The sequence below is a fragment of the Denticeps clupeoides genome, chromosome 9, assembly GCF_900700375.1.
Source record: "Denticeps clupeoides chromosome 9, fDenClu1.1, whole genome shotgun sequence".
In the NCBI taxonomy this organism is placed as follows: Eukaryota; Metazoa; Chordata; class Actinopteri; order Clupeiformes; family Denticipitidae; genus Denticeps; species Denticeps clupeoides.
The window spans coordinates 979804-1004293 of NC_041715.1; the positions used below are offsets into that span (position 1 = coordinate 979804).

Here is a 24490-nt window from a genome sequence, read left to right on the forward strand (position 1 = left end):
TAAATGCAACGTTATTCACTTTATTGTACATTCGCCCACCCTGAATATAAGGAGCAGCAGATGGAACATCCACATGCAGGAATCTCACGTACGAAAGCACCTACCTGACATAAAAATATTCAAAAATATTCAGATTTCACAGAAAAACATTGTGCTCATTTCTCTTAAAAACCACAAAACACTTTCATCTTTATAGTATAAATCCTTATGAGCTTATACGTCGTGAGATGTTTCAGAGATGTGTTCAGGAAGGTCTGATTCACTGGTTCACCATTTACAATTCGTTCTTAATGTGCTGATAATCTCTGTGCCTGAAAAAACGCTTACTGAGAATAGATGGTTCATACCTGGGTGAGTGAGGGCTGTCAATCATGCCTACAGGCTCCTCCCCCTTTTTATTCATTACAGTTCAGCTTCTGGGTGTTCTTCAAGATACAGATTATCAGCAAGTATGCGAACCAGCCCCACATGCTGCGTCTGTCACGGCGGGGAAATCCTCTCTGCCGGATATTAATTTACTTCGAAAGAACAATTTTACACACACACATTCACATGAGAACCAGTCTGCAGGGCAAAGTCAGTATATATGAATACAAATAAAAAGTTGGGCAACTTGGTTAAGTCCACTGCAGAACATCTGGAACCGACAGAACATGTAAAAGCAAGAAGAAGTTTTTAATGTCCTTCAAGAAAAAAAAAAAATCTTTATCACAGCCCACATCACCAGATACATGCTGGGAGGGAATTGTAAAAAGTACTTTTATCTTTTAAATCATTCTCAATAAAATAATGGTCACCGTCTCCTTGCAGAATACCGCCTCACTGTCTTCTACCGGAAGGTGCCATTAATTCCCTTTTTTTTCACTGAAAAGTTTTACCTGAAACCCAACTACCCACACTGCACTGGGGCAAGATGTCGGCTCAGGGTTATGGCTCGGTCATTACCAAACAGGAAAATATGAATAACTGGGGAGTAAACAGAGTGGAGGTTCATCCGTTTATAAAAATGGCAGAATCTGTCACCATTGGCCCGTCACGGCTACGAGATCCGGAACGTTCTGACTTCTGACTGTGTGAAGGGGGCGGGGCCTGTTAGTTGGGGAGGGGGGGTTCCCTCAGTCAGTGTAATGGATGATGGACTCAACATAGTTGCCAGGGAACAGGCCGGTGGTCCCGCCCATCACCCCCTCGAACCAGCTGTCGTCGTTCTTCTTGATTACGTAGATGATGGCGCCCTCCTGGAAGGACAGCTCGTCCTCCTTGTCCCGGGCGTAGTCGTAGATCGCCACCACTGAGCAGGGGACAACATGGACATCAAGATGGCATTAGAGTGTGGCGGCGCATCGCTTTTCATTCGTTTTCACAAAACAATGCCATGCTGGACCAATCAGAATCAAAACGGCAGAATCCAGATCTGGCCCCGCCCACCACTCCCGACACCATGTGGACTCGGTGAGATATTTATTAACCGTTATTAACTAAATTATTAATTATCATTAAAATATGACACGTCACACCTTTCTCCAGGTAAGTCCGCGGCGCCCATGGCGGGTCTTCTTCGGCATAAGGGTCGTTGTACTCCACCATGGCCGAGTCCTCCTCCTCGCAATCCTCAGCAGGGCTTGCCGGCAGCTTTTCCTCGACAGGGGGAGGCGGCGGAGGCGGGTCTGAGACTGAGGGAGAGGCGGAGTCACTGTGCAACATGTCACGATAACGGTTTCTAACTGGACAGTCTGGCCTCCAGCCACGAACACTGACCAGCACACGTCCACCCGCACTTCAGACGTGCAACATGCAATTGCGCGTTGACCTCTGACCTCTGACCGCGAACTTACTGGTCTCCTGAACGCGTGCCACGAAGCCGGTGAGGGGGAGCTGTGGTGTGATCTGCAGGATGGAGGGGGGAGGCGGGGCTACGGAGGCTGCACCATTCACACATACAGATGAGACGGGAGTAGACGCGGTGTAAGGTGACAGAGAGAGAGAGAGATAGAGACTTGTTAGTTGATGTGTGAACACACACCCTGCATGATAACACACTGAGACGAAACAAACTAGTCACACTCCAAGGTGAGCTGAGGTTAATACGTCTACATTAAAAAACAGGATGGATGGGGACAGAGGAAGAATTGGAGGGTGGCGGCTGCACCATGTGCACGACTGAGAATCATTATAAAAAAAAAAAAAAACAGTTAAGACCTGTTCTGCACAGGGTTGTAAAAACCATTTATCACAAACATTATTTAAGCCTAAACATGTACCATATGGAAGTTTACGTTTACATTTACAGCATTTACCAGACATTCTTATCCAGAGCTGACTTACAATTAGTAGTTACAGGGACAGTCCCCCCCTGGAGACACTCAGGGTTAAGTGTCCTGCTCAGGCACATGATGGTAGTAAGTGGGGTTTGAACCTGGGTCTTCTGGTTCATAGGCGAGTGTGTTACCCCACTAGGCCACTACCGCCCTCTATACTACCTATTTGCCCACTAGGCCGCTACCGCCTTCTATACCACCTAGTTACCCACTAGGCTACTACCACCCTCTATACCACCTAGTTACCCACTAGGCTACTACCACCCTCTATACCACCTAGTTACCCACTAGGCTACTACCTCCCTCTATACCAACTAGTTACCCACTAGGCTACTACCGCCCTCTATACTACCTATTTGCCCACTAGGCCGCTACCGCCTTCTATACCACCTAGTTACCCACTAGGCTACTACCACCCTCTATACCACCTAGTTACCCACTAGGCCGCTACCGCCTTCTATACCACCTAGTTACCCACTATGCTACTACCGCCCTCTATACCACCTAGTTACCCACTAGGCCACTACCGCCCTCTATACCACCTAGTTACCCACTAGGCTACTACCGCCCTCTATACTACCTAGTTACCCACTAGGCTACTACCACCCTCGATACCACCTAGTTACCCACTAGGCTACTACCGCCCTCTATACCATCTAGTTACCCACTAGGCTACTACCACCCTCTATACCACCTAGTTACCCACTAGGCTACTACCGCCCTCTATACCACCTAGTTACCACTAGGCTACTACCGCCCTTCTATACCACCTAGTTACCCACTATGCTACTACCGCCCCTCTATACCACCTAGTTACCCACTAGGCCACTACCGCCCCTCTATACCACCTAGTTACCCACTAGGCTACTACCGCCCTCTATACTACCTAGTTACCCACTAGGCTACTACCACCCTCGATACCACCTAGTTACCCACTAGGCAACTACCACCCTCTATACTACCTAGTTACCCACTAGGCTACTACCGCCCTCTATACCACCTAGTTACCCACTAGGCCGCTACCGCCCTTCTATACCACCTAGTTACCCACTAGGCTACTACCGCCCTCTATACTACCCTAGTTACCCACTAGGCTACTACCGCCCTCTATACCACCTAGTTACCCACTAGGCTACTACCGCCCTCTATACCACCTAGTTACCCACTAGGCTACTACCGCCCTCTATACCACCTAGTTACCCACTAGGCTACTACCGCCCTCTATACCATCTAGTTACCCACTAGGCTACTACCGCCCTACTAGAGATGGTTTAATCTGGTTATAGTGGAGTGTTGTAGGAGGTGTGTTTTCGCCGGTAATCTCCATGGTACCCAGAGTATCTGCCATTAGCCCCGTACCTTGGTTCTGGACATAGTAGGGTCCCCCGTTCTGCTGGTTCTGCAGCGTGTTGGGATGGCCTGTGACGGAGGAGGGACGACGGTAGGGCAGGGACCCCCCCACGGCGGGTGGAGTCGGTCTGGAGACCGGCCGGTTCATGCTGTAGAAAATGGGACTGGATCCTGTACGACACAAAGGGGCGGGTCAACACACACCACAGGCCAATATCACTTGACTAATACAAAGTTGTTACAGAAAAAATATTTAGACTGAAAAATGAAGTTGACCTTATACAGTACTTGGCATGTTGATAATGCGTTACTGAAAATTTGTTTCTGATGGACTCTGAAGGTCCAAAAGTCATTGTGAAACACTGCAGCGCAGCACATGGTGACACAGTGAAATGTGTCCTCTGTATTTAACCATCACCCTTGGTGAGCAGTGGGCACCATGACATGCGCCCGGGGAGCAGCGTGTGGGGACGGTGCCTATATATAAGTACACAGCATTTTTACAGCATTTACCAGACGACCTTATCAGTACAATCAGTAGTTACAGGGACAGTCCCCCCCTGGAGACACTCTTTTAAGATAAGATAAGATCAACCTTTATTTGTCCCACAAGTGGGAAATTGCATTTGTTACAGCAGAAAGTGGATAGAAACAGAAGTAATAGCACCGCGTTCAGCCCCACACCTACCCTGCCAGGTGACATCACGGTTCCTTCACCAACGGTTCCTTCACCAAGCACCGATATTAATCTACCAAGCAGCACGAACGCCGCCTGGCTCATTAGAATGGTACTCATCTATCCAAATAACTAAACGTACGCCCCTCCTCCATCGGGACGGTGGGCAGGGACGGAGACGTGCAGGACTCACCCGTGGCAGCAGGAGGGGTCTGGGGGGATTCGGGTGGAGCGCGTTGGAGCTCAGAGGCGGGTGTGAGGGGCTGAGGGGACTCGGGATCAGTGTTTTGTGGGGGGGGCGTCTTAGAGACAGAGGAAGAAGAGGAAGTCGAAGAGGAAGGCGGAGCAGAGGAAGCACCTGCAACAGCAGAAGCTTCAGAAGTGGAGAAGAAGCAGGCACGGGTTCGAGCATGCAGGTGAAAGGAGATCAGGACAGAGGGCCTTGTGTGTGTGGGTCAGTTGCACTTCTCATTTTCTTTTATGCACTTATAGACTTAGGGGCACATTATCTTGGATAATTAAAAATATTCTCATTCAACACTGAAATAAATAATACTTGGAGAAGAAAAAAAGTCACAATTATTAGTAATGAAATAATGAGGACAACTGGACCAGATTTAAAGATTAATTCATAGTATTTATGACATCCAATCCATTCAATCAACTGAGATGAATTCATCTGAATGATTTCATTATGAATGATTTATTATAAATGATGAATCCGAGTGAGTGTATTAGGGGGTGTAACGCACCTGGGAAGTTGCTGGGCGGGGAGGGCGTCGGCACGGCGACTGGTACCCCCACGCTGCCACTCCCACTGTTCTCTCGACTGCCGCCGCCGCCGCTGCCGCTGCTGCTGCCAACGAAAGAGAATCCAAACTGAACCTGACGCCAGACGTGTCCCACTGCCGGGCAAGAAGGCCTGAGCTGGTTAAGACGGTTAGTCCGGTTAAACTAGTTAGTTTGACCCTTCGTTCACTTCACTGCAGGGTGTCTGAGGTGGCGTTACATGAGACAGCTAAAGACGGAGAGCGGTGGTGAGTCTTCTACTTCAAACGTCCCAGGATGTCCACCAGAAAAAAACACATATGGGCACGACAAGTTAAATAACTTAAAACTTTATAGCATAATGTCCAACAACGATAACCTGGGTGTCTCCAGTCAGCCCAAGATATCTATTTACATATTGAGAATTACATAAGTTTCATCCTTTTCTGTGATAATAACACTGAGCTTGTAGTGAATATTACATTTTATAATATTTAATATTGGAATAATATATAGGTTTTCCTGCATACATTTCTTAACATTTTTAAAACTCCATTTACAGGCCTTCTGGTTTAACATTTTTTTAAAGAATTTTTTCTGATTTACACATATTGTCAGATGGAACATTAATCCGCCTCAACACCGGTGAATTTAAAATAATCAAGAATTTTGAATTTTAATTAAAATATGCTAAATACAATCAGAAATCCAGAAAATGTCCAGTCGACGGGAGGTTGAAGGTTCGGGGTTTCGGGGGTACCTGTGCGTGCGGTTCCTCTGGTTAACGGGCGCCGTGTTGCGCGTGGGACTGGGGACGTAGTCGTTGGGGACCACGGGGGGACGCACTGGCTCGAGCGTCCTGTAGGGGGAGTGTCGTCTGTGGTGCAACAGACAGTAAATGAACTGATATGAAACAGCGTGGGAATTCATCTCTCATTTACAATTCACCAGTCAATGGAAAAATTATTCAATTTTCAATTAAATCATTTAAAACAATGCAGATGCTAATTTCTCAATAAATCATAAATCAAAGATAAAATCAGAATAAATCGTCTACGTAAATGAATTCCCAGACGTTTTTCATGAAAAAAAAAACACGTTTATTCAAAGTAAAAGGAGGTCACCGCACAGAAATGGCGTCCATTGTCTGTGGAGGTTTGATCGCGGTGACATGCAGAGCGAAGCGGGGAATGTGTTTACCTTCCTTACTCATGGCAGAAATGACATTTTTCATTTCTGCTTCCGAACACATGCTCCTAAAGGTCATTTGAAGTGAATTGTCACGGTGAGACACTGCAGCACAGCACACGGTGACATGGTGAAATGTGTCCTCTGTATTTAGTATAGCGGTATTATAGTTTTGTAACTCAAAATCTATAGAAGCTGAACGAGAATTGCTGGTGTCGTCCTCATGCAATTCGCTTTGGATAAGTAAAGTAAAGTAAAGTAAAGTAAAGTAAAGTAAAGTATTTTACACCACCACACTATTAACCACTCCAGACGATTAAATGGCAGCTAAAAGGCCACAAATCCTTTGGCCCCGACTCAGAATCTAAATCAGAATCTAAAAACTGATCCTGCCAGTGCGTTTTCCAGAATGTTCTGATCCCGTTCTCAGGTTCTCTGCCATTGTGGAGTAGATGTGGTCTCACCACCACCATGGTTTAATCCAACCACAACTGCCACCGCACACGAGCCACATCATCATCATCATCATCATCATCGGTAAAGATCTTCTTTCATTCTCCAGGATCCGTGACAGGCATAAAAAGGAGGACTTTTCCGGAAATGTATCTCTGCATCTCTCGCTACACTGGTTACCCGCGACTGGGAATTCTGCGGCTTTTCCAGGTTTTATAAGACGCATGGGAACCCGGAGTAAAGTAGACGGCCTGTAGGGGGCAGCGTTGTGGAGGAAGATGGGGTTACGTACCCGATGGTGCCTTTGCGCGGAATCGGGGGGCTGGGAGGCTTCTGTGTCGGAGGGGTGGTGCAGTGGGGACCCCCCATCTTCATGTTCTGCGTGCCGGCCTGCAGGTGAAAGAGGCTTTAGTCACAGAATATACATATTACATATTCATCTACCCCTGTTTGATATTCCCTGTATTGTGTGTAATCTTGTACTGCAGGATTATGCTACTTTTACTATTGATTTAGTGTTGATTCTTCTGGAAGAGCCAAAAAGTTCATATGACATGAACCCCCGGACTGTTGCATATATGAAGATTTACCTTTTTAATTTGATTATGACCTTCAGCTCATCAGCTAGAAGATTTGCGGTGGGAGTCATATCGTGACATGATGCCCGCGGTAACGGTGGCATCGTGATATTTTACTGAACAGCCGTCTCTGACACGGTCACGTCTGAAGTAGAGAAAACGCTCTTCTCACATCTTTCTCTCTTCTTGCGTTTTCCTCCCTGGCCTCCATTTCCTACTCTTCCTTCCCTCCCTCCCTCCCTCTGGCTCCAACAGAGCAGATTTGGCTGCAGCTCAGTGCGTTCTGGCAGCCGCCGCGTTGACGGGACCGGAGAGAAGAAAACCACTACTAATATTATTAATAATACACAGCAGCACAGCACACGGTGCACACAGTGAAATGTGTCCTCTGTATTTAACTCATCACCCTGAGTGAGCAGTGGGCAGCCATGACAGGCGCTCGGGGAGCAGTGTGTGGGGACGGTGCTTTGCTCAGTGGCACCTCAAGTGCACCTTGGCGGATCGGGATTCGAACCGGCAACCGGTTTACAGGGCCGCTTCCGTAACCGCTAGGCCACCACAGTGCCCATGTTCTGCTGTCTCCGTCCCCTCTGTTTCTCGGTGCGGAGCCGGGAGGGGACCTACCTTGGATCTAAGCAGCCACTTAGCGTGCGGGAGAGGCGGAGAAGACGGAGCGGGCGGAACCACATTCGGGTTAGCCACAGGCCCGAGAGAAACAGACAACAGAGGTTAGGACATGAAACAAGCCAGCCGGGTTCGTTAGTCCGGACCCAACGCGGGCGTCGCCCGGCGTACCTTCACGCCGTGGCCGGCGTCGTCCAGCGCGGCGTAGTCGATCGGTTTCCTGATGTAGCGCACGGGCCTCTCGGGATTGGCTGGGGCGATGATTTTGTGCATCCGCAATGTGTTTTTATTGGTGGTCAGGATGCCGATTTCCCGCCGGGCCACTTTCTCCTTGTGGATGTCCACAGTCTGATGGAAGAGAGACACCGGGTAAATCCTCAGGACCGCCGGGGCGCCACCGAGGTCCCCTTGATTACATTTACAGCATTTACCAGACGTCCTTATCCAGAGTGACTTACAATCAGTAGTTACAGGGACAGTCCCCCCCCTGGAGACACTCAGGGTTAAGTGTCCTGCTCAGGGACACGATGGTAGTAAGTGGGGTTTGAACCTGGGTCTTCTGGTTCACAGGCGAGTGTGTTACCCACTAGGCCACTACAACTACCACATATATAGCATCTATCTATCTGTCTAGTGGTCTCGTACCTGTGAGATGTGGTTGACTGAAGACTCCATGCGCCGCAGCTGGGACGCCTGGATGTCCAGCATCTGTAGGACATTGTTGGCGAGTGTGTTGATCAGGTAGGCCACGCTGGCCAGAGACTGGGTGGTGTAGCTCTTGGTCTCCTCCAGAGCTCGGTGCTTATCTGGAGACTGAGGGGGGAGAATTCACATAATTAAACCAAGACTATTTACTCACCACTACCGCGGTCTGCTGTGTCAGTCGGTGTTTTTCAAGAGATTCAAGATTCAACAGTATACACAGTACACCGTGAATTTAAATACTGTTTCACACAGACCCCACAGTACATTTACGTTGGTAGATTCTCACTGAAGGCATCAAAACTATGAATGAGCACACAAGGAGTTCTGTACTTAACAAAAAAAGGTGAAATAAGTGAAAACATATTTTATATTCTAGTTTCTTTGCTCTGATTACTGCTTTGCACACTCTTGGCATTCTCTCGATGAGCTTCAAGAGGTCGTCACCTGAAATGCTTCTCCAACAGTCTTGAAGGAGTTCCCAGAGGTGTTTAGCACTTGTTGGTCCAGCTCACCCCAAACCATCTGGATTGGGTTCAGGTCCGGTGACTGTGGAGGTCAGGTCTCCACTTTTTGTTAAGTACAGAACTCCACGTGTGTTCATTCATAGTTCTGATGCCTTCAGTGAGAATCTACCAACGTAAATGGTCATGAAGACAAAGAAAACACGTTGAATGAGAAGGTGTCCAAACTTTTGGCCTGTACTGTAGATGTACAAATACACTAAACTAAATTATACAATCTAAAACTAAAACTAAAACTTACTGTACAGTGTCTCTATAGGAGAAAATTAGAACTTTTCTGTACCATGAACAGGACAAACAGGAGCATGAATGTAAGAGGATATGTTGGATATTTCAAACAGGACACACAAGACAAGACAAACGTGCAAAATGTGCAGGAATGTGCAAAAAGAGCAGAGATGTGCAAAATGTGTGAGTTTGTGTAGGTGTGGAATTCCCACTCTCTACATTAATCTTCTCAAGTCACATGACTCTCAGACAAGTTTCTGCATTCTCGACCAAAACCCAGACTGGTCCTATGACCAGTGACAGTAGGACCTCGTGACAGTAGGACCTCGACCTACTGTCAGTAGGACAGTAGGACAGTAGGACCTCGACCTACTGTCAACCACACAGCAACCAATCAATGGACAAGATGACAAATGCTCTACGTCCTCATTCACACACATTTACCACAAAGTTTAGTTTCTTGGTTACAATAACCCCCCCCCCACCCCGATTGGCCAATGCGTTCACATTCAGGAAAATTGCACAAGTGGCTTTGATTGGCTGGCGCAGAAACGCGTTGCATGAGCCTCTTTTCCACACTCGTCTCTGTACCAGTTCTACATGTTCTAGGAAGCGTCAACCTCGACGGCTCTGTGTGCAAGTCGTGCATTTACCTTTTGATAGATTGACAGGCCCGGAATAAACGTGAACACAGGCGATAAATTGTGAAACGCTTGTGTAAAGGGGTCAGCGCCCACACACTCACACTGAACCCCAGCCAAATCAATGAAGGCAATCGCTGTGGAACACTGAAATGCAGGAATGCAATTCACCAATTGATGAATGGCCGTCGGGGTTTAAGTAGGCCAGAGTGCAGGAGAGAATTCTGGGAAAATCCAGGACAATTAACATTTTAACATGATGAGAGTAACATACACAATTTATCTAATATGAAACAAATTTTAATTTTAACATGATGAAAGTAACATACACAATATATCTAATATGAAACTATTTAAATTTTAACATGATGAGCGTAACATACACAATATTTCTAATATGAAACTATTTAAATTTTAACATGATGAGAGTAACATACACAATATATCTAATATGAAACAAATTTTAATTTTAACATGATGAGAGTAACATACACAATATTTCTAATATGAAACAAATTAACATTTTAACATGATGAAAGTAACATACACAATATATCTAATATGAAACAAATTAACATTTTAACATGATGAAAGTAACATACACAATATATCTAATATGAAACTAATTTTAATTTTAACATGATGAAAGTAACATACACAATATATCTAATATGAAACTATTTAAATTTTAACATGATGAGCGTAACATACACAATATTTCTAATATGAAACTATTTAAATTTTAACATGATGAGAGTAACATACACAATATATCTAATATGAAACAAATTTTAATTTTAACATGATGAGAGTAACATACACAATATTTCTAATATGAAACTATTTAAATTTTAACATGATGAGAGTAACATACACAATATTTCTAATATGAAACTATTTAAATTTTAACATGATGAGAGTAACATACACAATATTTCTAATATGAAACTATTTAAATTTTAACATGATGAGAGTAACATACACAATATATCTAATATGAAACAAATTAACATTTTAACATGATGAAAGTAACATACACAATATATCTAATATGAAACTAATTTTAATTTTAACATGATGAAAGTAACATACACAATATATCTAATATGAAACTATTTAAATTTTAACATGATGAGCGTAACATACACAATATTTCTAATATGAAACTATTTAAATTTTAACATGATGAGAGTAACATACACAATATATCTAATATGAAACAAATTAACATTTTAACATGATGAAAGTAACATACACAATATATCTAATATGAAACTATTTAAATTTTAACATGATGAGAGTAACATACACAATATATCTAATATGAAACAAATGAACATTTTAACATGATGAAAATAACATAAGCAATATAACTAAAATAAAACAAATTAAATGAAGGTTTCATGGAGCTGATCATATTTCCACAGTAAACCTGATCACTGGTAATTATGGCGGCAGCATCATGGAACGCACACAGGCCCTCGGAGGAGTGACCGCAGCAGACCGCAGATTATATAACCGGGCTGTTACGCAACGTTGCCATTACAGGAGCGCCATTTTCTTTTCGACCTAGTTAATTGAGGCCGATTGTGCATTTTTTCGCTGGATAACGAATGCAATGAGAAGAAGGATAAATTAAAAAGAGAAGAAAGCGTCAGCGGGACCCGTGTAGAGACCACCAGGCCGCACTGCATCACATCACATCTGTCGCTGAACAAGCAGCATTGTGTAACACGGGGGGATGTCTTCTCTTTATCTGGCGCATGTTGCACATTCTACAAACAGCAGGTTAAAAATCGAGAGAATTAATAACAGTTATCAGGATGCAGAATAATAACGGTGGTGAAAAGCAGAGTGCCAATATATGTTACTGTATATATATTATATGAAAGTGAATGTGACGTGATTGTCACTCGTGAGACGCTGCAACGCAGCACGCGGTGACACGTGTCCTCTGTATTTAACCGTCACCCTTGGTGACAGTGGGTACCATGACAGGCGCCCGGGGAGCAGCGTGTGGGGACGGGACCTCAGTGGCACCTTGCCTCAAGATTCTAACCGGCAACCTTCTGATTACGGGCCACCATTAAACAGACCAGATAAGATGGGTTTTGAAATTTTCAGTTCTCAAGTTCTTAGTGTAAAACACTAGGAATGAATTCAGTTTATTTCGTACATACATACAGACCCGCTAGGCAGAGGTGAGGAAGCGGAACCCGGAATCGGAAGGTTGCGGGTAAAATGCAGGTTGTGTGCACCGTACACCGTCCTTCACATTCACGTCACTTTACGTCGATGCGGCCACTCTGCACAACCATCGGCCCCATTTCACTGGTTTTTGTTCCTGGGGACTTACATCACCACACACACACACACACACACACACACACACACACACACACGCCTGTGTAGGCGACCATTATGTGGGCGGCTGAGAAAAAGAATCATCATGATCTTCCAGGGAGAAAATCCACCCCCTCAAGTCCAGAATCCCTACAGCAGCTCCATCCCTCTGTTCTCCAACACACAGAAAGAGAGGGACCCGTCCCCCGTATTCCTGAATGGCACGACTGTCCTTCCACAGAAGTGACCTGTCTTCTCTCCTGAGCAACGTCCGATCAATCGGAATTTTGGTTTAAGTGACATTTATGGAATAAAAATGTAAATAAAAAGCAAAAGACACATGTTGAGTCAAAGATTATTAGCATTGGCATTTGGTGATGAAATATGGCGTGCGCATTTGAAAACATCGATAAATAAGCGAAACAGGGCAGAATGTGAAGAGCATGAAATTCAACTAAAATATATCGTTTTTTTTTTTTTCAATCAACGCCTGTAGCTGCTTCCATTTTCTTCAGCTCACATGCTAATTAGAGTAGTTCTTCAAACAAGCGGCCAGTCCAGTCTTCTCACCCACAGATTACCCATCAGCCAGTGCAGAAGCTCTAACTCATTACTAGTTACCCTGATGACCAGCTAGCTGTGGCCTGCCCTGTCGTGTGATTCCACTGCAGGCCTCAAGGGGCGACAGTGAGCTGCTGTAGGCCGGTGCTCCTCAATCACGTCCGGTTACGTTCCCCCTGGGAAGAAGCGTTGTCATGGAGGACTTGAAAGCGTTTTGCTACGCAGGTAAATTCACGTGGGCTCCCTCCTTCTTTTCATATTAACAGACACATTCATACAAACTGGTTTTACGAAACTCTTTCTTCTTCCTCCGTTCGTGGCGCCCCGTGGACGGATGGCGTTTGCCTATACTGCCTATTCCACCCCCTATTCCACGCCCTGCACCCCCAACGCCCCTCTCCTCAGAGGAGAAATGTCGAGCAGAACCCTTTAACAAACAGCAGAATTACTCCAAACAAAGCATCCGTGCAGCCTTCAGAACCGCGTTCTGGACCTTCAGCACCGACAGACCTTCTCCCAGGAGGACCGCAAAGCTCTCATGAAGAATATTACACCACCACCCACCAGCGTGCTGTGCTGGAACAACAAGGCGGAGCAAAAAACACAGAGGGACACTGATTGGTCAGACCGGATGTCAATCAGTGTCAGTACTCCCTGCATCCCAGTTTCTTCAGCTTTTTATTCTCGTAGAAGTTCTTGCTCCTTCCGCTTCCAATGAAGAGCTTCTCAGCCCACAAGAGAAAGCTCTTTTATACATTTTACTCGCAAAACGTTCCCCACAGACTAATCCCCACATGGCACCTCAAGCCATTGACACCAAAAGCACAAAACGCCGTGGACCTGGGATTTCCCATCATACAACTCACTTGAAATACAGAATATCCGCCTCAGAAGGCATCATGCACACCCCCATCTCACCCACACAGAGGAGAGCTTCCAGCCTCCCACAAGCAATGTGAATAATCACAGGGCCAACATACAACGTTCCGTCTGGACAACTGAACTCTAGTACGGCTGCGACTACAGCGTATTCCTCCACAGTCACTCGCCAGTCCTGAAGAACCTTCCATAAGTAGAGGATTCAGATTCAGATACTTTCTAAACCTCCTAAACCTTCAGGTCAGGGTCACAGGGAACAATTTGAGCACAAACCAACACTCACACAGGGATCAATTTCGCACAAAACCGATCACAGATCAATACGCAGCAGCCGCCTGCAGCCCGGCACAAGCTGCTGCCGAAACCAACATTGTGGTGGGATCGAATTATAGCGGCCTGTTTTAATTTTAGTCGAGTCTTTGTTTCCAACTGTCACTTTAGCTTTTATTACGTCCAGACTCATTTTAGTCAAATCGAGTCTCAGTCAACTAAAATTCTGAACATTTTAGTCTTGTTTTAGTCTAGTTTTAGTCAACGAGAACTGATGTTATTTATGTCTAATGTTAGTTAATGAAATGGTATTTCAACCTCTTTTTTTTAGTAATTAAATTTTATTCAACCCAGTCAATATAGCACTAGTACCGAGTAGAACAGACAAAACACGACTAAACGAGAGGAAATAGCGGCTTGTCTCGTTTTCATCAGCGAAAATGAACAGACATTTTAGTCTAGTTTGTATAAGTCAACAATATTACTATAATATATAATGATATATTTCACTATATATTATAGCTATCGTCACATGACCAGCATTTATATCTCGTCTTATCTTCATCACATCAAAAAGGTTCGAATCCCTCGTCCCATCAAACGTGACCGGAGAGTCCCATCTGAGGGGGATTAAGAGATTTCTCCTAAATACTAATACAAAAGTTATCGTCATTGGCTTTGGTTACTGGCCTATAAATTAATTTACCGAGCAGCAGGCAATATTTGCAGTCCGGGAAACATCTGCATAAAATAATGAGGTTCAAATCTTTCCTTTCAACCAAAGACACAACTTTCTATTAGTGATGCATCAGTCAGAAGGCTGACACCTGAAATGTAAATGCAACATATGAGGTTGAAAACATGAATAAAGTGTCAACTTCATCTTTTAATAACATGAAGTGTTGATGTCCTGATGAATCGGGAATGTCAGCTGATACCAGTATTACGGCTCCTTTACATCGAAATGGTCCAGACCCTCACGGATCTACTGTGCAACAGACGTGTGGCAGGGTGGTGCAGAGCGAGCCCAGATCCGGGAGCGTTATAAGCCCTGACAGCGCAGTATTCTGCTAGAGTAAACCCCCTCCCCCTGACCGACACGTTTTTCCACCCTGACCTAGATGGGAGCGCAGCGCCCTGATACAACGGCCGCATTCCCAGCTGAGGCCATATTCCATCATTCCACCATGGCTCCACTTGCTCTACATGCTTGAATCGATGGTAACCAATCGGCCACAACGCAGCCCACAACAATCCAGCTCGTGACAACTGTGTAAATGGATTTGATTGGCTGTCAGTTCACCATTTCTGCTGTAAACAATGTGAATAGAACGTCTCTTTACAGCCTGACGGGTCTCTGTAATGGTTCTAATAATATTGAATATTATCTATGGAATCTCTGTAATGATAGTAATTATTATTTTTGTAGTTAATGACATTTTTTTCAATTGACAGTATTACGATGGCGATAATTGTGACAGCATAAAATATAATAATCTAAAAATATAAAACACAGTTAAAATACTGTGATATGTGATGAGTGACGTGGCTACAGCCCCCAAATAAAGCAACTCAAAAAAGTGGGCGGGGCTCACATAAGGATTTTACACGATGGTCCTATAATCAAAAAAGAGCACCACGTCCAGCTGAAGCACAATCCCGTCCAAACAGAGAGCAGCTGGAATATGAGCCGTGACCAAGCGAGAGGACAGCGAGAACATTACATCTTCAGGCGCGGTCCCACAGTGTGGTGTATCTGGAAGTAGGCGTAGCTGGAGCGCCAGTGCAACAGGAACACAGGAGCAGATAAACGAAGAGATGCCACCTTCAGAAATAAATTTTAAATGGTCTGAATGGCATCTTCTGAATTATTCAGTTGTATTTACATTGAAATATGATGTACAATAAAAGTTTATGGAGACCACAAGACATCTGAAGGTACCTTGATAACCACGACAGTGGTGAATTCCTCTGATAAATCATGTTGCGGTGTTCCTCACGCATTCTGGAATCATTATCCTGCTGAATATCAATGTAAGCGGGATTTGGACAAAAATAAATATCCTCTCCGGCTTAATACTAAAATGCAGTCTTTCATAAAAACATAACCAACATGAACCAAATGATTCTAACATGATTTATCATGTCACCTGAGGTTGTATTACAAAAAAAAAAAAGAAGAAGTTATGGTAGGAAGAGTATGAGATTATTATTAATGATTATTAACACTAGGGTGGTAGTAGCCTAGTGGGTAAAACACTCGCCTATGAACCAGAAGACCCAGGTTCAAACCCCACTTACTACCATCGTGTCCCTGAGCAGGACACTTAACCCTGAGTGTCTCTAGGGGGGGACTGTCCCTGTAACTACTGACTGTAAGTCGCTCTGGATAAGGGCGTCTGGTAAATGCCGTAAATGTAAATGTAAACACCAACAGATCACCCCAACATTTCATCTTTACCCCCCAGTGTTGACTGGCAACATGCATATATGTAATAAAAATAAAATGAATATCAGAAGTATCAGCCACACACTGCTGGATCTGTGCTGAATGGTTGGTCGGTTTCCCAACCCTGGTCCTGGAGGAACATCTGCCCAACCCGCATATCTTCACAATCTGCTCCACTCATTATTAGGCCGTTAAGTAGCACCAGAGCCTAAATAAGGTTGGGCTGGAGTGAAGACTCTTTGGCAGACGTTCCTCCAGGACCAGGGTCGGGAAACGCTGCACTAGATGGAACGCCAGGCTCTGGTTCCTGTTACAGACCCCTGGACCGTAAAAAGAGGCGGGAATTTCCTTCCCACGTTACCCTAAATGGTCTGGTGTCGCAGCGCAAACATCTTCACTCACGAGAGAAGGCCACGTTCACCATGCAACGCTTAACATACCTGCGCAGATCTGCGTTCTGACGGACAGGACAGCTCCTCGTTCCTCATTTACAGATCTAGAACCGAAAACCAGGACAAAACACGATCCAGACTCTACACTGTCATCCATGTGGTATATCTCCAGAAAATGTGCAATTATGTGCAGTAATGTGCAATATTTTCACACAAGGTGCAATAGACTCTAAAGATCCATTGCAAAAAAAAATTCCAGTGTAATTTGTATGTTTACTACTATTCTACGTGTTTGTTATTTAAATCAGTTATTTCCGGTCTTAACTGTACTCCCCGCGCTGATAAAATCACATAAAGATCGATCCCATCGTACCTATCTTATCTACAGCACGAATACGGGCCTTCACGTGTAGGTTCGCTGGGAGGACCGGGTTCTAACCGGGTTCTATGCTCAGATCACCTTCGGCACTTCGGAACATCGAGGGGTGAGGACCACGTTCTGTGTGAAACTGATATAGACACAGGACCTTGGGTTTGTGAAAGGCGCTACGTAAATTCTAATTATGATGATGATTTTTATAGGAAATTAAACTAAAACACAAGAAGCAGTCGGTGACAAAAAGGCTTACATTTGAATTAAAACCGTCACCCTTGGTGACAGTGGGACCATGACAGGCGCCCGGGGAGCAGTGTGTGGGGACGCTGCTTTGCTCAGTGGCACCTTGGCACCTCGAACCGGCAACCTTCTGATTACGGGGCCGCTTCCTTAACTGCTAGGCCACCACTGGCCCCAGATAAAAGACAGACGGCGACTCGACTTTCTAATAAATATATTAAATATGTTAGAAAAAAACGAGATGAAGTTCATTTGATTGGTTAAAGGATGGAAATATAAATGCAAATTCTCTCAGTCCCCACAAACCGTGACAACGAGGCGAAGTGCAGCAGAACGTCCGCACACATTCCACACACGACCTTCTGCCTAAAAGCAGAGGACCCGGGCCGCGGGGACGATGGTGCCGAGGAACACTGCGGTTCCCCACAGCTCCTGTAGGCCAGACCAGGCGTGGCCGATGGCCGTCCCACACCAGTCATCTAGCATGCATTTTTACCGTCAATTCGATTCTCGGTTGTTTACACATTCGTTGACAATTCCAATTTAGATATCGGAATGAAAAAAGATTCATTTCTCTATTACTCTTAAACTCAAAATTACAAAATAGAATTAAAGTGAAAACAGTGCAAAATAAGGATAGCTTCTTAGAGCAACTGAAAGTAAACTTGGGGCCTGAAATTGTGTTTTAAGGCTTTTATTAAAGCAATAGGAGCCGCCGTGATGTCCTTCCTGGACTAACAGAACTCTTCAGAAACATGCATTACCGTATTTAGCTCGAATCACAAAGTCGCGTGATTTCCTTTATCAGCTGATCTGATCAACTGAAGGCAAAATCAGGACATTTTTAGGAAGATGATGATATCTAGTCTGTATAGTCTGTACACCATCCTACCTCACAGCCCTTATTACACCTCGCACTGCACCTGGTATACTCCGAGCCTCCAGTACTGCTCGCCTGGTCCCTCCATCTCTGAAGGTAAAAGGAAGACGCTCATCTAGACTCTTCTCCGTCTTGGCCCCTCGGTGGTGGAATGAACTTCCAGCTCAGTCACTGAGCACCTTCACACGGCAGCTCAAGACCTTCCTCTTTAGAGAAGATTTAGATGAACTTGTAACCTTCTTCTTGTCTGACTTCTGTATAGAAACTAGAACAGAGTGAATAAAAAGATTGTATTCATAGTTGGGGGTCCTGGTGAACCAGAACTGATCTCTTCATCCATGGTGACATGGAAGCATGTTGTAAATCGCTCTGGATACGGGCGTCTGGTAAATGTTGTAAATGTAAATGTGATGTATAGTCATGGTTTTACAGTGTTCACACGTCATCGAAACCCCGCCCACTCACCGGGCCCTGTGATTTGTGTATAATTGTGGTTTCTACACACCGGAACACTGACATTCTCCGAAATTGAGGGAATTACACAATAATTACAGATTCTTATTAAATTTAAGTGCACCCACATATTACACCCACATCTGCAGGGCGAAGCCACGCCCCCCCCGGGATTCTGTATAAAATGTCATACGGAGGGGGCGTGACCGGAGACTCCCTCCACGCAGAAGAAGCTCCCGTATGAAATAATGTAAAGCGGAGGGGGCGTGGCCGGTGACCCCCCCCCCCAGCCAACTAGTTTAGTACAAGCACGGTAGTACAAGGTAAACACAAAATAATCCAGATTATCCACACAAATCCCATCAATGTGGAAATGCAGACATCTGAAAAAGTTTTAATGAGCAGTGGGAGTGTAAACGCGGTGTAAACGTGGTGTAAACGTCGTACCTGCGTGTAGCGGCTCTCGCAGTACTCCGCCACCCGCTCCAGGTTCCCGCAGCTGTCCAGCAGCGCTCGGCGTCCGGCGGGGATCTCCTCGTCCAGGAGCATCTGCAGCTCCGCCATCTTCCGCTGCCCGGCGTGGACGCGCACACGGGGACGCGCACGGTTTTACTCCGCCGCCCCCGTTACATCCCCGTTACATCCCCGTTACAACTCGCCATTCACAATCATTTCAACCAGCCGCTCCTGGGGTCACATTTTTATACTCGGTTCACCACGTCAAATTTATTCTTCTTCTTTTTTAATTTTTAATGAACGAACGAAAAGGAGAAAGTTGCGTTTTCACGCCAGACGGGGGCAGCAGACGGTCGTCCTGCATTTACAACATTTACCAGACGTCCTTATCCAGAGGGACTTACAGTCAGTAGTTACAGGGACAGTCCCCCCCTGGAGACACTCAGGGTTAAGTGTCCTGCTCAGGGACACGATGGTAGTAAGTGGGGTTTGAACCTGGGTCTTCTGGTTCATAGGCCAGTGTGTTACCCACTAGGCCACTCAAATGATTAAAATGATTAAAATATCGCTTTCGGAATGAGTCTGTGGACAAAAGTTCACGAATTAATGAAAGAAACACAACGTCTGATTAACGTACTCAAACTTTAATAAAAAATATGAGGGATCCTCATGAGAACCAGTCTTCAGGAAGCGATGTCCATCTTCTCATCATGTCTGTAGTCCTCCACCTCCATGGCCATTAAAAATTCTGGTGTAAAACACACGAGACTGGGGTCAGAGTGTGAACTTGGAGAAGAGATCTGAGCAGGAACGTCTCCGCGGTGGTGGCAACTCACCCTCGGTGTAATCCATGTCGGGCCGCGTGGACACGAACACCCAGGCCAGGCCGACCAGCAGCGCCACCACCAGGTTGACCACGATCCACGGCTGCAGGATCTGGTGCTCCGAGCCTGGAGGCCTGGTGGGGAGAGAGCCGGTTGGTTTGGGGCGCGGTGAGAACGCGGCGAACAAGCCTGCTCACCACAGCGTCTCGTTGGCGGCGGGGTAGAGGTGGATCCGGTCGCTGGTCATCTGCTGGCTCAGGGACAGGATGAGGGCGGTGAAGTACACTGGAGTAAAAACGGGGACCACACCACTTCACTGAGACACGCCAACTTTGGGGTTTTTTGTAGAATTCACCATTTTGTGGGTTGAAAACGTGGCACCACTGGTCGCGGTTAAGGAAATGGACCCGTAATCAGAAGGTTGCCGGTTCAAAGTGACGTGACTGTCATTGTGATACACAGCAGCGCAGCACACGGTGACACAGTGAAACGTGTCCTCAGCTTTTAATCATCACCCGTGCTGAGCAGTGGGCACCATGACATTCATCAAGGGGACCTCAGTGGCACCGTGGTGGATCGGGAGTCGAACCGGCAACCTTCTGATTACGGGACCGCGTCCTTAATCAGAGGGTTGACGGTGCCACCGAGGTCCCCTTGATGAAGGTCCCGTCCCCACACACTGCTCCCTGGACGCCTGTCATGGTGCTCACTGCTCACCAAGGGTGACGGTTAAATACAGAGGACATATTTCACTGTGTCACCGTGTGCTGTGCTGCAGTGTCAATGACAATCACGTCACTTTCACTAATAATGAAATAAATCAGATGTGAAAAAGTCCTGCGTACGATGATATACGTAGATTATAAAATATTGACTTCTTCAGGGACGCCATGCGGTCAGTCAGGAGGAGGGTGAGACTCACAGAAGGAGGCCAGAGCTGCAGGGTCCAGAGTGAGAAAACCTCTCAAGATCATGGAGGCTTTGGCCAGGTTCACTCTAAAGGACACACACACACACACACATTTACACACACGACTGAAAAATGTTGACGTGCGAGGCCGAACACACACACACACACACACCTGTCGAAGGCGGACACGGTGCTGATGGCCAGCAGCAGGTAGAGCAGCGACTGGGCGGGGTAGGCCAGCGAGTGGTACTGCTGCAGCAGGTTGGGCAGCGTGGTCAGCTGCTCTCCGGCCAGCGCGTACACCACGACGATGTTCCACACGGCGTAGCCCGCCAGGAACCCGTGAGAAAACAGACCTACCATCCTGGCGAGCCCAGAGAAAAAAAAACATGATCTACTTTTGGTTCTGCCATCGATTGCTAATCTTTTACCCCCTCCCCACACACACCTGAAGCCACTGTGAACTCTCATGGCCACATCACGTGTGGACCACATCGGCCGGATCTCCATAAACTCATCCAATCCATCACTTGGCCGGGACAGGTCCAGACGTTCTGAGGGGTGGAAGTGACCTGGAGGGTTAAAGTGACTTTGTGAGATGATTTAACGTTAATACGAGGTCCCCCAGCCTGTCTACGTTCCTGCGGTGGCTAGAAATGGCGGTCGGTGTAAAGAGTGTTTTGGTCGTTCTGCTTCGCCGTTCAGAGGGCGGCAGCTCAGATGGTCGGATCTGAAATTTGTCCCCTTATGATGTCATAAGGGGAAAGGTTACCTCCCGTTTCTCATGCTTTCCCGCCCCTCCCCAAAAATGACAATCACTTTATAAAACATGATCCCCACCGACCGTCATGGCTTCCAAACGTGTGAAGTGTTGCAGTTGCTCGGTTATTGGATGTAAAAATAGGCACAAATGTATTTTTTAGTTCCGTCACACAAGACTCTTTGGAACCGGCGGATTCATTTTATTTTTTCTGGAAAAATGCAGACACGACTTCCTGTCTGCACCAAACATTGTGGTTGGTGGACGGTGTTGATGTCATTTCTGCATATGCCCGCTCAACTTCTACAGGCCGCTCTCCTCCTCGTCCCGCCTCTCTCCTCCTCATTAGCATTTAAAGCTACAGACGGTGAAGCGGTGCATCCTGGGAAACCTGATTGTGGGTCTGGATCTACGCGGCTGTAATTCTGCAGCGTGGCTGAAGCCTTTTCTCTGCATTTCCTGTATCAAGTGACACTCACGGCCCCGTTCCACGAAGACTTTGCCCATGGGCAGGCTGGGGACGAGCGGGGCGGAGAACAGGGAGCGCTGGGGGACGGGGACGTCCGTGATGCCGCTGTCCTCCTCTGCACTCAGGTTGTTATGGTAATGCATCTCGATGGCCTTTAGCTTTCTTGATAAATAAAACAACAGTCTATGTTTTTCATATATTACATGAATTAGGCAGTGTAATAAAGTGTATTATAATATCACACTGTACGATGCATCAAAATGTCTATTAGAAAAAATAAGCGGTTTAGTTAGTGATATATATATATATAGTTTTATTGTTTGTGAGGACTACTTGTCACCTACTTCTTCTTTTTGGTCCTGCGGGTGACCTCCTCGCTGTCAGTGTGCTGCTCCGTCACCTCGCCGTTGGTCAGCTCCGCCGGCTCGCCCTCCGCCTCTGGACACGAACGTAGGGAACGCTGAGCTCGCCACGCCTGCGGTGCATGGTTTAATGGGCGCGTAGGGGCGCGTACCGTGAGCGTGCGTCTTCTTTCTTTTCTTCTTCCTCTGTGGTGGGCTGCGCGGTGGCTCAGGGGTCGCGACCTCCCGGCTCTCGGACGCCGGACGACTGGGGAGCCCTTCGTTCTCTACTCCCGTTTCTGGCACTGTGGACGTAGACACCAACACGCACATCGTTTCCATTTGAATAAAGACTCATAGTTCATTCACTCATTCATTCATTCATGCTCTCACCGTCTGGCTCCTCCAGCTCTATCATCTCCTTCTTCACTTTCTTTTTCTTGGTCCTGGCAGCAGGCATCTCATCTGTGGGTCGACAGTCATTTCTTCACGTTTTTAGGACGTCCGCATGGAGATAATGGGATTAGGTCGTCCACAAAGGGACACCGTGGACTTAGTGGATGTGGGCTAAACCCCAGACGCCTGGTGAACGTCACCGAGACATCATCCGAGAAGACCGGGTCACTTACCTGCTGAGTCCTGACTGTTCATTTCACAGGTGGGTGGGGCAGCATGGGAGGAGCACACGTTGAAAGTTAATACGCCTCTCTTTTAAAGTGAAAAAGTGAAGTGATTGTCACTTGTGATACACAGCAGCACAGCACACGGTGCACACGGTGAAACGTGTCCTCTGTATTTAACCATCACCCTGAGTGAGCAGTGGGCACCATGACAGGCGCCCGGGGAGCAGTGTGTGGGGACGGTGGCACCTCAGTGATTACGGGGCCACCTCCTTAACCGCCAAGCAACCAATTCTACCATTGAACCACCAATGCATAAATGTCACTGTAACGCCGAGCTGTATGAAAGTTGAAGATCCATACCTTGGCATAGGATGGAGGGTCCTCTTCTGTCCGTATCCCAGCTATAAAAGGGTCGTCCCCGGCGGAGAGAGAGAGGGGACACAACGGAGGCATCGGTCAGCAAGCATCACCGTATCACCGGCGGGCGAATGAAGAGCTTGCACAGCCGTGATGCACCATGGGAAAATGCCATGACTCTACCAGGAAAGCAGCTACCAAAAAAAAACTGTGCCACTAATCCCAACTAATCCCAATCAGATCTCCTTACCACTCCTCTACCGAGCACCGTCACCCTACAGCCGATTTATCAGGTGGAACGTTTTCTATTGTCACGGTAGGATCAGAGCAATTAGCAGCACATTTACATGCATGTAATAAACTAGCCAATAAAGAGCAGGTTTGTATCACATCGTGTCGGCATCATAAACTCCTCAACCAGCCACCAAAATACCTAGAACCTCCTTCCTCAGCCCCGGTCCCAACACAGCAGACAGACAATCCACCGACCAGAGGAGGCAGGTACCTCACCGCCCGCTCTCTCCCCCCCACAGTAATCCGGGGATGGTGGAGGGCATGTCGGGCGGGGAGGGGCAGAGGGCGTCTAATCCAGCAGTAAATCCGCCAAGGAGCGGTCTAGCTCACAGGCTTTCACATCTCTTCATAGAGGACGAAACAAGATGATACGAAACAGACACATTTAAAAAAATAGGTGAGTCGTTACCAAAGTTTAATGATTTACAGCATTTACCAGACATCTTTACCCAGAGCGACTTACAGTCAGTAGTTACAGGGACAGTCCCCCCCTGGAGACACTCAGGGTTAAGTGTCTTGCTCAGGGACACCATGTATTTGAACCTGGGTTTTCTGGTTCATAG

At 46.4% G+C, this 24490-nt stretch overlaps 2 protein-coding genes across 17 annotated transcripts; both read right to left on the bottom strand.

Moving 5' to 3' along the window:
* Positions 1–19818, bottom strand: abi2a (abl-interactor 2a). Of its 14 annotated transcripts, none has more exons than XM_028991899.1 (12): positions 19341–19812; positions 8601–8768; positions 8127–8303; positions 7956–7973; positions 7046–7143; positions 5873–5989; positions 5097–5200; positions 4538–4702; positions 3678–3839; positions 1836–1922; positions 1518–1673; positions 1–1291 (listed from the first exon to the last, which is right to left on the bottom strand). In XM_028991899.1, the coding sequence occupies exons 1-12, from the start codon at positions 19455–19457 to the stop codon at positions 1116–1118; spliced, it is 1545 nt and encodes a 514-aa protein (XP_028847732.1). In that variant the 5' UTR covers positions 19458–19812; the 3' UTR covers positions 1–1115. The 14 variants fall into 14 exon arrangements, with proteins under 14 accessions (XP_028847732.1, XP_028847734.1, XP_028847738.1 ...); XM_028991901.1 differs by having other exon boundaries at positions 5097–5197; positions 19341–19811; XM_028991905.1 differs by lacking the exon at positions 19341–19812 and adding an exon at positions 18484–18535.
* A 159-nt stretch (positions 19819–19977) lies between these two features.
* tmem237a (transmembrane protein 237a) lies at positions 19978–24361 on the bottom strand. Of its 3 annotated transcripts, none has more exons than XM_028991916.1 (13): positions 24067–24361; positions 23637–23677; positions 23283–23296; positions 23047–23118; positions 22827–22958; positions 22657–22750; positions 22323–22474; positions 21532–21655; positions 21256–21447; positions 21096–21169; positions 20371–20458; positions 20186–20307; positions 19978–20097 (listed from the first exon to the last, which is right to left on the bottom strand). In XM_028991916.1, exons 2-13 carry the CDS (start codon positions 23642–23644, stop codon positions 20033–20035), a joined length of 1137 nt encoding a protein of 378 aa, XP_028847749.1. In that variant the 5' UTR covers positions 23645–23677; positions 24067–24361; the 3' UTR covers positions 19978–20032. The 3 variants fall into 3 exon arrangements, with proteins under 3 accessions (XP_028847749.1, XP_028847750.1, XP_028847748.1); XM_028991917.1 differs by having other exon boundaries at positions 23884–24361; XM_028991915.1 differs by lacking the exon at positions 24067–24361 and having other exon boundaries at positions 23637–23877.
* Positions 24362–24490: the final 129 nt, after the last annotated feature.

Coding starts and splice junctions, on each gene's coding strand:
- tmem237a (XM_028991916.1), bottom strand. Junction 21,656..22,322: donor AGTCTTCGTGGAACGGGGCC/GTGAGTGTCACT, acceptor TTAACCCTCCAG/GTCACTTCCACCCCTCAGAA. Junction 20,308..20,370: donor GCCGCCAACGAGACGCTGTG/GTGAGCAGGCTT, acceptor TCTCCCCACCAG/GCCTCCAGGCTCGGAGCACC.
- abi2a (XM_028991899.1), bottom strand. CDS start 19,457: ATGGCGGAGCTGCAGATGCTCCTGGACGAGGAGATCCCCGCCGGACGC. Junction 3,840..4,537: donor GACCCCTCCTGCTGCCACGG/GTGAGTCCTGCA, acceptor TGTGTCGTACAG/GATCCAGTCCCATTTTCTAC. Junction 1,292..1,517: donor GCGGACTTACCTGGAGAAAG/GTGTGACGTGTC, acceptor TCCCCTGCTCAG/TGGTGGCGATCTACGACTAC.